General features: G+C 38.9%; 2 protein-coding genes across 2 annotated transcripts in view; both read right to left on the bottom strand.

Moving 5' to 3' along the window:
- Window positions 1–4,100: 4,100 nt before the first annotated feature.
- On the bottom strand, window positions 4,101–7,373 carry isca1 (iron-sulfur cluster assembly 1). Its single transcript, XM_084115895.1, has 4 exons — window positions 7,220–7,373; window positions 5,672–5,725; window positions 5,477–5,582; window positions 4,101–4,979 (listed from the first exon to the last, which is right to left on the bottom strand). Exons 1-4 carry the CDS (start codon window positions 7,298–7,300, stop codon window positions 4,831–4,833), a joined length of 390 nt encoding a protein of 129 aa, XP_083972021.1. The 5' UTR covers window positions 7,301–7,373; the 3' UTR covers window positions 4,101–4,830.
- Window positions 7,374–10,335: 2,962 nt separating this feature from the next.
- Window positions 10,336–16,689, bottom strand: part of tut7 (terminal uridylyl transferase 7) — a 33,504-nt gene continuing 27,150 nt past the window's right edge. Inside the window, exons 27-30 of the mRNA XM_084113629.1 lie at window positions 15,424–15,605; window positions 15,265–15,314; window positions 15,093–15,159; window positions 10,336–10,977 (exon numbers count right to left, since the gene is read on the bottom strand). Of these exons, the coding sequence (XP_083969755.1) occupies window positions 10,913–10,977; window positions 15,093–15,159; window positions 15,265–15,314; window positions 15,424–15,605 (364 nt within the window). The 3' untranslated portion in view covers window positions 10,336–10,912. The remainder of the gene's footprint in view (window positions 10,978–15,092; window positions 15,160–15,264; window positions 15,315–15,423; window positions 15,606–16,689) is intronic.

Genomic DNA, 16,689 nt, shown 5'->3' on the forward strand with positions numbered 1-16,689 from the left:
TACGCAGGCCACAAGAAGTAATTAGGTGGGGTTTTTTTATTTTTTATATCACTTTTACTCAGGACATGCTAGCTGGCAACAAAGGATTCCATTCATTATGCTAAGCTAAGCTAGCGCCGACCCTGTCAAACTAAAACAATGCATGCACTGAGACAAAAATGCATTTGACCACCTATCTAAATGTAGGAAAGAAAGTGAATAAGCCCTATTTAAAAAAACGGTGGAGTGTTCCTTTAATATATCGGCCACATTTTTTTATTGGGCCGATAACGATACCATTGAAAAATGAACATATCAGCCAATACCAATATGGTGGCCGATATATTGTGCATCCCTATCTAAAACCTCACTGAGATACATAAATTGTGGCATCTTCTCTATATTTGACAACTACCCAGTCTTCCCATATGATATGAACATATAATTAAATATATTGTTAAGATATAGTGTTTCATATTCATATTGGTTGTGATTTTATTGTTTTAATCACTAATTCAGACAGCACTAGAGGAAGGCCATGCAGCCACAGCTCCATGTTGTTTGTTTTCTAAAGTTTTATTAATGTGTTGTGTATGTAATGAAGGAGTCCCATTCTCATGGTCAAACACAGTTTGAAATGAGTCAACCATCAAGTTTGCTTATTTACTAAAGTAAGCAAATCATTCATTGAATGGTGAAATTAGACTTGACAGATCCCCATAAAATAATGTGTCATTTGACATTTAAAGTCCCCCTAGTCAATCATTTTATCCCTTAAAACTCATCTTTGATCACCAAAATGAAAAATGTCTTCATGGCTTAAGTTAAAGTCCGCGTGAACCGGAAGTTGCAAACGTCTTTTCTCCAGTGCTGTGACGTATTTCCCAGTTAAAAGGAATATTGAACAGAGGGCAGGGTTTTACTCTAGCGCTCCTCCTCTCCATCTCTCGCTCATTACAGACTAACGATTTGAGGGGAGTGGTTAAGCGTTTCCAAAACCAATTCTTCAAACCTACGTCATCAGAGAAGGGACGCCATTCCAGACCGGAAGTAACTTTTCAGACTTTGATTAAAGATTACGACGGCAAACAATTTTTTTCTCTGTTTTAACTTGCACGGATTAATTGTTCACCATAAGACTAGTAATATGCGCTAACAAAGTAAATAGGGTCAATTTTGATTTCAGTTGGACTTTAAAATGTTGTATGTTACTCGACACCCTTGCCTCATTTAGTATATGCAGTTCTATTAATATGCAAATGAGCCCCGCCTCCACTCACTCACTCAGCTCAGAGATCCACTCGTTGATGATCACACGTTGATCTGATTGGTTACAAGGTAGTTTGTGACGTCAGAAACACCAGCGATTTCAAAGCGTGTTTTTGATACTGTCTTCGGTTCACTGCAGTTTTAAGGAGAAAATACTCAGCAATGCTGTCGACTTATGAATTTACACTTGTCTTAAAGCATATTAAAAACACCACATAGACATATAAACAACATTAAAAGCTTGATTTTCACCACAGGGGGAATTTTAATGACTCCTTTACTCCTTTTTAGAGATGCTGCTTGAAATAATGAGGACCAGTCCACAATTATTCAGATCTGTGATGACGAAGAACTCAATAACAACAAAACTCATAAGACTGAAGAAAGGCGAACATCCAGTCATGGAGGATGGATATCTGTGTGACCAGGAAGAAAGATGACGGAGAGAGAAAAATGGAGATACAGCTGTGAAAGATACAAAAAGAGGAAACTCTAAAAAGAAAATGAGTCACAGCTTTTCCCTTCCTTTCAGTCTGGGCCATATTCAGACATAATAGTGAGTGTCCAGCAACAACAGATAAATCTTTCATATCAGCTCCATTCACACATAGGCTATTCGTGGGAGTCAATAAAGAAGCAGTTTATTTTGGCTGCTGGCCTTGTAAGTTAAAGTTGCAATTCATTCGCTGCAGTTAAGATGAAATATATAGATAGTACAGACATCTGTGAGCCTTATCAGTAATACACCAGTCCGTTCAGTTGTTTTATGTGTCTGATTAAAGGCCCGTTCATAGTTTCCACCACAGAATAAAACGTTTAAAAAGATAATTGTGACTTTTTTTCTCACAATTGCGAGTTAACATCTCGCAATTCTGACATTATAACTCACATTTGCGACTTTATATCATGCAATTCTGAAATTCGCAATTTTGATGAAAAAAAATTCAGAATTTTGAGATAAGAATTTTTTTATTCAACTAAGTACGATAACGATAAATATTGCAGCGCTGACTGCAATACTGCAAAACTTTGACGCTTCATAAAGTTCATAAAGAGATCGTAAATCTGATCCATATGAATATATTTTCTGAACTGACACGATTGCTTTATATGATGAACAGATTGAATTTATAGGCTTTTATTCACATAAACATTGATCAGCGAACACTTGTGGTAAACAGAAGCTCGAAGCAAGCTGTTTATGTTCGCTGGTCAATGTTTATGTGAACTAGATGTACCGCATGGCGGTACAAAATATGACCGCCGCTCAGGCCTGCACTGGCTTTCCACAAAAAGAAATGACGTGGAGCAATTTGGCTGTATTGCGTGTTTATGTATATACCTAAAAAAAGTAGTAGTATGTGCATGTCTGTCTGTGTGTGTGTGTGTATGTGTGTGTGTTTGTGTATGTGTGTGTCTGTGTGTGTGTGTGTGTGTGTGTGTGTGTGTCTGTGCGTGTAGGCCTATGTATGCGTGCGTACATGTGTGTGCGCGTGTGTGTTTGTGTCTGTGCATGTGGATTTGTATGTGTGTGTGTATGGGTGTGTGTCTGTGCGTGTGGATGTCAGTGTGTGTGCATGCTTGCGTTTGTTTGTATTCCTGCATGTGTGTGTGTGACAGACAGTATCATCCTAAACCAGCAACCCTTCGCTCAACACCACCATCTACAGGCCGATGAGTGTACAGTCACTAAATGTGCACATAAATGAATTTATTTTATACCCCCCCATGGATGAAATTCTACGAAACTTAGCATACCCCCAGAGGATGTCAAGTTAATCATACACATGAAATATGGTGCAGTTCTGAACATCTCAACTGAAGATAGGGGCGATTAAAGCAGAATAATATTGCATTTTCATTTTTTATGGGAGGGGCGCAAATCACAAATGAGTGATTATGGGCTAGGTTGATGTGGGCCCTTAAGAGCAACATACCATAAAAATTTCTTCATCCTCGGTGCCACGGTTCAGGTAGTTATTTAGGAAAAACTGCATTTTTTGGGTTTGGGGGGGCCCAGCGCGGGGGGGGAGTGGCCCCCGGGGACCAAACGAAATTTTTCCGTAAAAGTCTAGTGGGGCTACATGCCCACCAAATTTCATGTTCCCCGGTGTTTCGGTGTCCCTGGTATCGTTGACGAAAAAATTCAGTAGATGACGAAAAAAAAAAAAAAAAAACTTTGACAATCCCTATATGAATAATAAAAGCCTAACTATGTCACGTGGTCGTAGCTCTCAGAAAATTACGAGTCTAAAGTTTTACGATCACGTGAATGCTTTTTACAAGTGAGAAAAGAAAAATCGTTCTAAATATTAAACACCACAACTATAACCATTAACGATATCGTTGGAATAATCGTTATGGTTATCATTCTTGATGTGTGAGGCCTTTAAGAAACAATTATACTAAAGCTCTGATGTAAAGTGTTGCCTCATCAGCGAGGTCATCTGCATCGCTTAACATTCATTTGTGATCAATAATTTGGAAATCAATACAAATAAAACTATACATAGGCTAAATAAGATAACATTTAAATATTTTTCCAATCTGTTTATATTTTTCTTTTAACCTATTAATACAGGTTTAACCGAGAAAACAAAAATTGATTTATAATAAACGAAATATGTTGACATTTATCATCTGCATATTCCCAATATACAGTAAATAAACACTTATCTTAAATATCTGTATATAATCAGTGCAGTGATATATAAAAGGAAACTCCTGCTGCTTTTTTTTAAGGGAGGCAATTGGGATTTAAATTATTTATATTTTTTAATTATATTATTATTATTTCTTTAATAACAGCGCCACGTTCAGGACACTAAAGGCATTTCACTCAAGAAACGGCACAGAAGTAAAACGTAAGGTTTATTTGTGCGTTAAAAGACAGTCGAATGGATTTACATGGTTATGTACATATTACACTAATAACACTTCAACAGAAAACAAGTTCAAGTCAATCAATTGCATTTTAAAACTTCTGTAAATGGCATCAGTTCCTGTGCTGCACATTATGGGCTGAAAGTGAAAAGCTTTATTAATATGAACATCGACCAGGCAGATGAATCTTTTATTATTATGTAGATTGTTACAGATTTGAACTGCTGGTCCACAATCCACAAAACAGCCATGAGGAAGCGACTGCAGGTGTCTTGTGTTGCAGATGTAGGCCGGAGCTGTGAGGTCATGTGACGACGTTCAGCAGGTTCATCAGGATAAGCCTCAGCACAACACAATAACTGGATTATTAAATATGAACATGTCAGTGCGGCTAAACGGTACACAACTTTCTGAGAAGAAAACAAAGCAGTGGAGTGCAGTTTTAACTCTCTGAGCTGCATGACATACAGGCACATGTACAATAAATATCAAGATGCTCAGTTAAGCGTGTACAAGCCATAGTGAAATGAGTTAATGAAGTGTTTTCTGAAATATGAAATATATGGGCTCGTGTTGAGGTGAATGTTGGCAGCACAGGAACTGATGGCCAGACAAGCCACAAAGCATCAGTCTCTTTCTCCAGCTCTTTACCCACAAATCTAGGATTGATGGGATGGGATGTCCTGGAAGGGTCAAGGGTCATATGTTGAAGCTTTCTCCACACCCACACGTCCCTTTGATGTTGGGGTTGTTGAATACAAACTCGCTGGAAAGTTTCGTTTCGACGAAATCCATCTCTGTGCCGAGCAGCGTCAGCTGGGCCTTCTTCTCAATGAACACTCTCGCGCCTGGAGAAACACACCACAAATATGATTATTCATAACATACATAACACACTTCTGTTCCATAGTTCAGGGTCAGTCATTTTTTCTTTTCTTTTTTAAAGAAATTAATACTTTTATTCAACAAGGATGCAATAAATTGATGAAAAGTTGTTATAAAAGTTTTCGATTACAAATAAATGCTGTTCTTTTGAACTTTCTAATAATAATAAACTGTTTCAGCATTGATAATAATCAGGAATGTTTCTTGAGCAGCAAATCAGCATATGATTATATCTGAAGGATCATGTGACTCTGGAGTAATGATGCTGAAAATCCAGCTTTACATCACAGGAATAAATGACATTTTACAATATATTCACATAGAAAACAGCCGCTTTAAATTGTAATATTTCACTTTTTACTGTATTTTTGATCAAATAAATGCAGCCTTGGTGAGCAGAAGCGAAAAACATTTAAAAAGTGTAAAGAAAATATAATATTGTAATAATTTGTCAGCTCACCATCTTGCAGCACCTCCTCGTCTGATTTGTCTTTCTCTTTAGTGTAGTCGAGAGTGTAAGTGAGGCCATTGCAACCTCTGGTTCGAACACCGACCTTCAGGCCGATCTGTTTGAAGACGGATGAAGAACCCGAAGAATGAGACGGGGGAAATGCATCAAATGCTCATGACGACTAATAAGAGAACAAATACTCACATATTCTGGTTTATTCTGTAAGAGCTGTTTGACTTTATTCACAGCTGAAGGCGTCTGGAAATGAAGAAAAGACAGATGTCAAAGCAACATCCTTTAGTTAACTATTTGCAAATAAATACACTCTTTCAGTTGTTTTTCCCCTAAAGTTTGCAACAAAGTCTATTCAAATTATTTATTTATTTTTAACCAAAAAATATATATATTGAAACAGAAGAAAGAAAATATAGTTTATCTGACAACTTTCCCATTATCTGTTATTTTCCTTTTCTATTACAGTTCAAATTTCACCAAAACTTTTCAATAATTCCACTTCAGTTGCAAACAACTTCTCAAAGTATGTGGAGGTGTTGATGTCTGGTGAATTACAGGAGACTGGACACAAACTATCTAATACATTAAACCATCCAGATTAAAGCACTTTGTGTGACGTCTGGACACTCACATGTGACTCCATGTTCTTGAAGATGCTATCTATCTATCTATCTATCTATCTATCTATCTATCTATCTATCTATCTATCCATATAGCAAACGTAAATACTAGGGTTCGTCAGAGTTTTCATTGACAATGGAAACCCACATGTATGGGAGTCAGTAAATATCAAGGCTGATAGTGATGAAGGAAGTTTGATGGTTTAAGACCTTTAACGCAAAACTAGTGTTAATATTTTTTTTTTTTTTTTTTGCCACGCATAAAACAATAATACATAAGTGTCAGCAAAACTTAAAATGACTCAGCGATTTACCGCAGAGCAAGTACAGTACACAACACAAGTCTACTGGAAATCGTTTTAGATAAAGAGCATATGCTAAATGTCTGGATCCTGATTGCAAACATTGTATCACACATAGTTAAGATTGTTAAAACTGCTTTGACAGCAACTACATGTGTAAATAGCGTCAAACAGTGCCATCTGCGCATGCGCAGTAATGTTGATTTAAATCACTGATTGTATAAACATTAAACAACTTTAGCACGTAGGTTACTCAGTAAACATTTGTGTTACAGCAGTGGAATGCTGAAATTCGTGAGATTATCAACAAACCTAAATTATAAGCGTGTTATCTGATCACAGCAACATGGATAAGATCCTGCTGCCCTGACTTTACCCTGAACAACTGCTCCTATTCACCCGGACAAGACAAACAAGTAGTGTGAATGACAACAACTTTACAAAAGTAACGTTATATTTGAAGGGCACGACGAGGCACATCTAGAAGGATCTGATGTTAGTAAATTACATAAACATCATTAAGCGCTTGATACGATCTCCAAGCATCTGCTAACGGCTAACCTGCCCAAACACTGACCTTCACGGCAAAATTAACTGAAACAACTCAACCACATTGCAATAACCTGCTCTTACGTTTGAATATCCATCCGAATGTCTCAGAATTGACGACGTTGTCTATTATTATACCGTTATTAATCAGATATCCGAGCTCTGGCTACGGCTAAACGCATCTGTCATGTATGCTATGTCAAGTATTTGAGAACTAAATGTTTGTTCGGTCTCGTCATGGTGTTGAAAACGGAGTCAACACTCACCAGGGTTAAAGCGGCTCTTGTTGGCAGTATTTTCCGTCTGCTAACCGCCCTTACAGTCGCCCGTGCTATGGAGGCTGACATGTTGAAGTTACTTAAGCACTTCGTATTCGGATGTAAACACCAGCGGTAATGCAAGGAACGCCCTCCCCACAGAACGCACAGGATTGGTTGGTTATTTGATTGACAGCTTATACAGCCTATGAGTAACCGTTATTCAAGACTTTAAAACCGCCATGAGACGGATGAAATTACGCAACTAATTTTTACGTAAAGATAAAGAGGACGTACTGATTATATCTTCCTGGGACCCAGGAATAGATTTATTTCCACTGTAGTGGACATTATATTTAAGTGAATTTCTCTGACATCATACATGATGTCACAACCTGGGTGTCCTGTAAAGAGCACATTCAGGACTTTTCAGAGATAACAAATGTTTGGAGGTTTCACCATGAAAACAACTTCTCCTTGGTCTTTAAAAATGACTGACATTCATTTAGTGATCAAATGTAGCACTCTTATGGAAATATGATAATATATTGTAATTATAATTGAAATCGGACTACTTTTCAAATTGTATTTCATAAACCAACATCTCAGGAAAACGTTATGGGGTTTCAAATCAAAAAATGACTTTCTGTTACAGAACAGGGCATTGATTTCATAATGTCCACTGTAGAGGAAATCAGGACTTAAATCATGTTTATCAGGCATTTTGGGAGACACAACAAGTGAATGTGGAAATAAATTATACATCAATATTCCTATGAAATATTAGATATTATTAAAATGTTGCTAATTATTACTCCAATTATTACACTTCTTTTTTCATTAAATGTTGATCCAAGAACACATTAATGTGCAAATTAGATACAGTGTATAGATACATTGCATTGAATGGTAGCCTAATATTAATCTATGACCATTTTACCCACATATTGCATAAAGTGAAATGGTGTATCAATTCATTCCGTTATATCTTTCATAACATAGTTGAAAATCATCTTTATACAAATTTTGGTTAAAAAAAAATCCTGAAACCCCAAAATTTATTGGTGATTGAAAAAAAATTTTGTTTAAATTTTTCTGGGATATGATTATAAAGTGCTGAATGATTCTAGAAAATTATTATTTAAAAGTTGCGTAAACGTGAGAAAAATACTTTATTGTAATAGTTGCATTTGATTCTAATAACCAGGGCCCGTATCCCTAAAGAATTTTTGTGCAAAAAGTGGCTCCTAGCGGCCAAATTCTAAGAAAATTCTCAGAGTCATGACGTTTTCTTAGAATTTCCCCTAAAAGTGACACGAAAATCCCAGTTAATATAAAAGCTATTCCTCAAGATTCCTAGCGCTTAAAAGGGCTCCTAAGGCGAGATCTGCTAAGAGCAGGGAAGAGGACTTTTAGTGGCTTAGGAGTTCCCCTAAGCAGCTGCACAAAATGGCCAACAGAGGAGGCAGGAGAGATGTCCTGCAAACACTGGATGACAGGGAATTATTGAGACGCTACAGATTGGACTGAGCCGTGTTACCCTCGTTAAGACCACACTGAGTTGTAACGTTGCAATTTCTACTTCATTAAGGACAGCCCCTTGAGATAGGCCATCTTGTTTTCAATGGGGTCCATATGGGAGTGAAAGTACAAAATATGCCAGCTAGGATATTAATATGAGCAAATAAGACACGAATCATTATTTGAACAGGGTGTAATGAGCTTAAGTTTTCACATATTTTAGATTCTAATGTTAGGCTATAACCCCTACAGCTTACTATTCATTTTCCAGATATTTTCTTGAATGTGAAATATTATTTACAATTACAGTCTGCATAAGATTAGAGTGTATAATTATGTTTATTGATTTGAGGGTACATCCTTTGCTCATTATCACCAAAAGTTCATTTTCATCAAACTTGTAGGATCAACCAATCACGGCTTTTGAAATGATGACTCATACCTAGCAACGGGGTCAACCACACCTCCTCACTAAGATAGGATTTTCCATCCATTCCTTGCTCTGAGTTCACTGAAAATGTTCTGGAATCACTTCTAAGCTAAAACTCCTGGCAAGGAATTTTTAGGTTAAGTTAGGAGCTCTCTGAGAGGATTCTCAGAATCTTTAGGGATACGGGCCCAGGGTCATATCGTTAAATGAAACTTAAAACCATTTCTGTTTATTGAAATTAGGCTGAAATAAAAATATAATATAAATATTAGTTGAAGCAATTTAACTAAAAGGACCTTAGAAATGTTGCCTCGACCATAAACTGAAATAAGTTGAAGTACTACAATTATTAAACGGAAATAAATAACTAGAACTAGCAAAAGTAAATTAAGCAATATTTAAAAAATATAAAATAAAATGACAAAAGCACACAACAAAATGACTAAAAAATTAAACTAAAATTGACATGAAAACATTATAATAAAAGGAAATTCACAATATTAATAAAACTGCTAATAAACAGACATTCTCGATGTGTTTATACAGTATATCTATATAAATAACTATGTCCTGCATGGACTCAGAAAGGCCAGTTAAATATCCACTAAAATAATCGCTTAAATCTATAAATTCTTAGAATTGGTACCTGATATACAAATGGAAATTAACCCCATCAATCAATATATATATATTGATTTTCAGATAACGGTCTTTTAAAGGATGGTTGCCTTGCACATTCACTTCAACTTGTCTGTAGATCCCTTGATCCCATCTTGCAATATGCTCTTCTTGAGTGGGATTTGGTGGGACGATCCAGCCTGAACAGATTGCCAGTGGGGTGGACTAACTTTTCCACACAAGTGACCATTTTTTTTATTTAAGTTGTACAAATCACAATACATCATATATCATAATGCAGGTGATTTGATAACATTGGTCTATTTTCAATCCAATACCTGTATGTTAAACACTTTTTATGGGGTGCACTAACTTTTCTCATGAATGTTTAACAAACATTGTGGCAATACCAAATGTCTGCCATTAAAACACACTGCAGAAGTTAAACACACGGGCAAATATGAAAAATGTAAAAGTCATTACAAAAACGCAAAGTGCAGAGACCTCATTATGACAAAATCCATTTATTGTCAAAAAAAAAAAGACAAGAGTTGAATTACTATTATGGAGGGAATTCATTTTGTTTATTGACATTGCAGCGAATGCAAGGTAGGCAGTGTAGCCTTCTTCGAGAAACATATGCAATTCAATCAGCAAAAACAAAATACTGCTATAAATTATACAATAAAGCATAACAAATAAAACCAAGCCCAGTCGAACTGAAAAGCTCAACAATTAACCTGCATTAACATTAGCATCACTGTAAATACACAGACCCCAGCCGACGTTTCTTTATGTACATTTTTATACAAAATAAAATGCTTCTTGGAACACACACACAAGACGCACGATCGTGCAAATTTTTGTTACTAAAACTATTCAAGCAAATTCAAAAACACACAATGGCGCTACAATCTAAATGACAAAGGTAATCAACTAGACTCTCAATTTAAAAAAAAATAAAAACAGATAAAATGAGAAACATCAAGTTCATTCCACAATTAGAAAGAACAGAACTAAAAATTAGACACCTGTAAAAGGCACATTGATCAAGGTGTTCTAACTGGGGTTCAGGGTAATACTGGACTCAGGCTGTCGGAGATCAGAAACCGGTGATGGCTCATTTCACAGCTTTACTTGAAGGGGCTCCACTTCTCCACAGACGCAGTTACAGAAGCGTGTCTGTTGGCAAGACTACCTACAATATGATGGAGAAACAGCATGGATTATGTGATAACAGGACATTATCAATTTTACATTCACCGGCCACTTTATTACAACACAAATTTTTAATCAGCAAATCACATGCAGCAACTCTGTGTATTTAGAGATGATCAAGACGATCTGCTGAAGTTCAGACTGAGCATCAGAATGAAGAAGAAAGTGATTTAAGTGACTGAGTGTGACATGGTTGTTGGTGCCAGACGGGCTGGTCTGAGTATTTCATCTGATCTACTGAGATTTTCACACATAACCATCTCTAGGGTTTACCGAGAATGATCCGAAAAAGAGAAAATATCCAGTGAGCGTCAGTTCTGTGGGATAAATGCAGTGTTGATGTCAGAGGTCAGAGGAGAATGACCAGACTGGTTCAGCTGATAGAAATGCAAGAGTAACTCAAATAAACACTCGATACGACCGAGGTCTGCAGAAGAGCATCTCTGAACACACACCAATCTCTGAACGCTCAACACGTCCAACCTTGAAGCAGAAGAGCGTCTCTGAACACACACCAATCTCTGAACGCTCAACATGTCCAACCTTGAAGCAGAAGAGCGTCTCTGAACACACACCAATCTCTGAACGCTCAACACGTCCAACCTTGAAGCAGAAGAGCGTCTCTGAACACACACCAATCTCTGAACGCTCAACATGTCCAACCTTGAAGCAGAAGAGCGTCTCTGAACACACACCAATCTCTGAACGCTCAACACGTCCAACCTTGAAGCAGAAGAGCGTCTCTGAACACACACCAATCTCTGAACGCTCAACACATCAAACCTTGAAGCAGAAGAGCGTCTCTGAACACACACCAATCTCTGAACGCTCAACACGTCCAACCTTGAAGCAGAAGAGCGTCTCTGAACACACACCAATCTCTGAACGCTCAACACGTCCAACCTTGAAGCAGAAGAGCGTCTCTGAACACACACCAATCTCTGAACGCTCAACACGTCCAACCTTGAAGCAGAAGAGCGTCTCTGAACACACACCAATCTCTGAACGCTCAACACGTCCAACCTGAGTCTGGATTTCTGCAGTGACGTTCAGATGGTCGGGTCAGGGTTCAGTGTAAACAACATGAAAGCGTGGATCATCCTGCGTTGTATCAGCGGTTCAGGCTGCTGGTGTGTAACTGTGTGTTATATATTTTCTTGACACACTTTGGGCCTCTCAGTTCCACCTGAGTCTTAAACACCACAGCCGACCTGAAGTGTGTTACTGACCATGTCCAGTCCTTTATGACCCTCTTCTGATGGACACTTCCAGCAGGATAACACGCTGTCTCAAATCATCTCAAACTGGTTTCTTGAACATGACAGTGAGTTCACTAAACTCAAACAGCCTCCAGTCACCAGATCTCAAACCAGTAGAGCAGCTTTGGGATGTGGAGGAACAGGAGATTCTGTGATTCTCCTGTTGTGACTGTGTGATTCTATCGTCAATATGGAGTATTAGCAAGGTGTACCTAATAAAGTGGCCAGTGAGTGTACATTAAGCAATGTCAACAGCAGCTTCATGTCTGATGTGTCAGAAAAACAGCTATGGAGTGACCAATGCGCTGGATTGTGTATCAGCAGTTGCTTCAAAAAAAGGACCAAAAGCTTGTATTTCAATGTTTGGTCAGTTTTCTTTATGGAAAACAAACAACAAAAAAATCCCTAAAAATGTGTCTGTCTTTAGACGAATGCAGTGTCATTTTATTATCATTAATATACAGACAACATTGTAAAACGATCTCAATTCACACGGATCTGCAAAAAAGATTAAAAACACTGTTTTCTGCAGCCAGGCCAGTAGATGGCGATGTCACTTTGTAAAGAAACACTACGCGTCTATAGACTGAACGCGTAATACACATGCACATGACGTCACCGTTTTCACAGATTCACAGTTTTAGACGATAGACGATAGAATGTTTTCACAAACTTGCACTTTGAAACACGTTTTCAAAAGGTAGCATTTTTTCCCCCTAACAAACGCTGTTGTTGTGTAAATGAACGGCCAAAACGCATTATTTTTCATTTTGTAGTCGAAAGTGGTGTTGTGTAAATGGCCCCTTAGTTAACGATAATAACCCTGGACGGATGTTCATGTCTGGTGTGAATAGATCCCAGTGGCGATGTCTAGAAATCAATTTCAATAGTAACGTTACGTTGGGTTTAATTTGTCTTAATGCGATCTACTAATATAATATATTGTTAGCACTAGGGATGGGACGGTATGAAAATTTTATATCACGATTATAGTGACCAAAATTATCGCGATTATCAATATTATCACGGTTTTGTTAAAACGAGATGAAAGTTTTTCAAAAAGAGTTGATGATCACACTGAAGACATTTCAAGAAGTTTAATATTTGAAAATCAACAAACAACAAATAAAACAAGCAGCTCTATGCACTTTTTAAAGCAAGATTCTATTATGTGGTATTTCCTTCCTTATAATGACGGTCGTCAATAGCAATGCATTATAACACCGCGCACATCCATTGTAACGGCCGCCTAGTGTTAAGTAGTGTTCATGACATGAATGTTGATGTGCCTTTAAGATAACTTCTTCTATGGCGTACGTTATTGTATGCATGCTGGTTTTATGTGAGCGCGCACGCACAGGGAGAGTGAGATTGCTCGCGCAAAGAGGAAGATGACCTCTACTGCTGACCGTTGTTTTATTATAATGTGTTTACTTCCACTTTGATTTGTAGCGTGTTTTAGAGTGTTTTATTTTCCCTTTTAACATTCGCTCTTCGACATGTATGTGAAGTGTGCGCTTAACTGAGAGAAAACATCTATAAAAGTCTCGTGGAACTAACGTTACCAGTTCATTTGCACTGTCTTGTATCTGGGTAACGTTAGTATTCAAACTCTCTGACAGACGTTACACCATGATCACAATGGACGCGCTCTCTCGTTTCATTCAAATACAACTTGCCGTCTCCGTTTTTAATTGTATTTTAAAATTAAATCAGAGTTGATTTATTGTTTACAGAGTTTGATAATATTGTTGTGATGATCATCTTGTCTGAACGATTGTTTTTGTACGCTGTAATGGATTTATAAACAGGTAAGATTTAAAACATTAATCTCAATTCAATGTCCCCGTAATTATGTGCTAAAAAAAAATCGGTGTAATAAGTGTATAATGAATATAAATTATTATCCCTTAAATGTCACATAGTCTTGTTTGAACTTGTTCGTTCGTCTTTGGCTCAAAGCCACTTGGTGCGAACTTTTTTTTGCGGAAGCTTCACGTTTATTTCAAGTGATTGATATAAAATAGTTAAACTTAAAACAACATTTTATGCCCAATTATTTCCTAGTAGTTTTGGTATTGAGGTCAAAGTTAACTTGCCTTGCGTTCGCTATACAACAGTGGGTAATGGTCACACAAGACGACTCGGCTACTTTCTTGTGCATGTTAGAGCTGACAGGGTGACCATCCTCGATTAAGTTTCCCTCAGGATTTTTGTTAAAGCCAAAATATGACCACACCTCAGAATTGGTTCTCTTAAAAGGCAGAAAAATCTCCCGAGCACGGTCACTGCCTTCCGCAATTCCTTCTTGAATAAAAAAAAACAACAACATTGCGCGCTGCGCCTGCATCAGACTGTTGCTGGCTGAACAGGATCTAAAATCGCGATAATCAAACACGGTTTTAATGATAATTAAATTTTAAACGATATTACTAACCGTCAGTGCATTTTATCGTGGTTTATAGTGAAACCGGTAATCGTCCCATCCTAAAACGCTCCGTGTGAACGGAGACGGTGTGCTGTATCCGCGCCACTGATCACAGCGGCACCAAGCATGATTTCAAAAACAACACATTTTAGTGCTAGATCGTCTCTTATTTAATAACGAACTAAATTAATGCTCTGCTAGTTAACTGAAAATGTTTTATTTATTTGTTTTAGGTACATCCGTGCTTCGGATTGTTTCAAAAAGTGGTGGGGACAATATCGACCCTGAGAAAAAGTGGTGGGGACATGTCCCACCCGCAAATTACGCCTTTGATAGATCCATAGGAATCGACTGTTTGCAAAGTTTCTGCACTGCATAGATCACCATGCACTCATGTAGGGTACTCACCTGTTTCAGGACCCAAAATCATCTTCTTTGCTTTGCGCTTCTTTCTCCTGTCCTGTTGAGGACTGTCCTGCAGACACAACAAGAGATCCAATGAGTTCTTTGTTTAATTCCTAGGCAAAACTACAGTGTTCATGCATAATGATAACTGTGATTAAGACGATAACTGACATACTTTGTCCCTGTCTGATGCAGGACTTCTTTGGTATGTGGTCGGGGAGGATTCTGCAAAGAGAAATACATGAATGACTGCGTGATTCTTGACCAAATCGCATCACTTGGTTAATTCCAGCAGAACCAAATACACTTTAAACAATGTGATGAGCGCAGCTACCTAAAGACTTGGACAGCGGGCAGTCCTTCTTGATGTGAGCGTTGGAGCCGCACAGATAACAGCATTTCTCCTCTCTCTGGCGCCACCGTCCATCCCTGTAAGGGCTGTCGTCCATCATGCCTTTGGTGGCTCTGTTTACATCACGTCCACTGAAGAATCCATCAGCATTGTCACGTCTTTGTCTAAGTATACCATTGAAACAAAAAAATTATTAACAATGAACCAAATCAAACTAAAAGCACCAAATGTCTGATTTAAAGGTGCAGTAAGTGATTTCTGAGAAACGCTGTTGAAAGTGGATTGGACCGAGCAGCACAACACACTTGTAGCCAATCAGCAGTAGGGGGCGTGTCCACTCATGATGGGGGAGGAGAGAGAGTGAGCCGATCAGCAGTAGGGGGCGTGTCCACTCATGATTGGGGAGGAGAGAGAGTGAGCCGATCAGCAGTAGGGGGCGTGTCCACTCATGATTGGGGAGGAGAGAGAGTGAGCCGATCAGCAGTAGGGGGCGTGTCCACTCATGATTGGGGAGGAGAGAGAGTGAGCCGATCAGCAGTAGGGGGCGTGTCCACTCATGATTGGGGAGGAGAGAGAGTGAGCCGATCAGCAATAGGGTCCACTCCCCAATAGGCTCCCCAATCATGTCCACTCATGATTGGGGAGAAGAGAGTGAGCCGATCAACAGTAGGGGGCGTGTCCACTCATGATTGGGGAGGAGAGAGAGTGAGCCGATCAGCAGTAGGGGGCGTGTCCACTCATGATTGGGGAGGAGAGAGAGTGAGCCGATCAGCAGTAGGGGGCGTGTCCACTCATGATGGGGGAGGAGAGAGAGTGAGCCGATCAGCAGTAGGGGGCGTGTCCACTCATGATTGGGGAGGAGAGAGAGTGAGCCGATCAGCAGTAGGGGGCGTGTCCACTCATGATTGGGGAGGAGAGAGAGTGAGCCGATCAGCAATAGGGTCCACTCCCCAATAGGCTCCCCAATCATGTCCACTCATGATTGGGGAGAAGAGAGTGAGCCGATCAACAGTAGGGGGCGTGTCCACTCATGATTGGGGAGGAGAGAGAGTGAGCCGATCAGCAGTAGGGGGCGTGTCCACTCATGATTGGGGAGGAGAGTGAGCGAGCCAATCAGCAGTAGGGGGCGTGTCCACTCATGATTGGGGAGGAGAGAGAGTGAGCCGATCAGCAGTAGGGGGCGTGTCCACTCAAGATGGGTGAGGAGACAAGAGTGAGCCAATCAGCAATAGGGGGCGTGTCCACTTG

This window comes from Abramis brama, assembly GCF_963993115.1.
Source record: "Abramis brama genome assembly, chromosome: 5".
NCBI lineage: Eukaryota > Metazoa > Chordata > Actinopteri > Cypriniformes > Leuciscidae > Abramis > Abramis brama.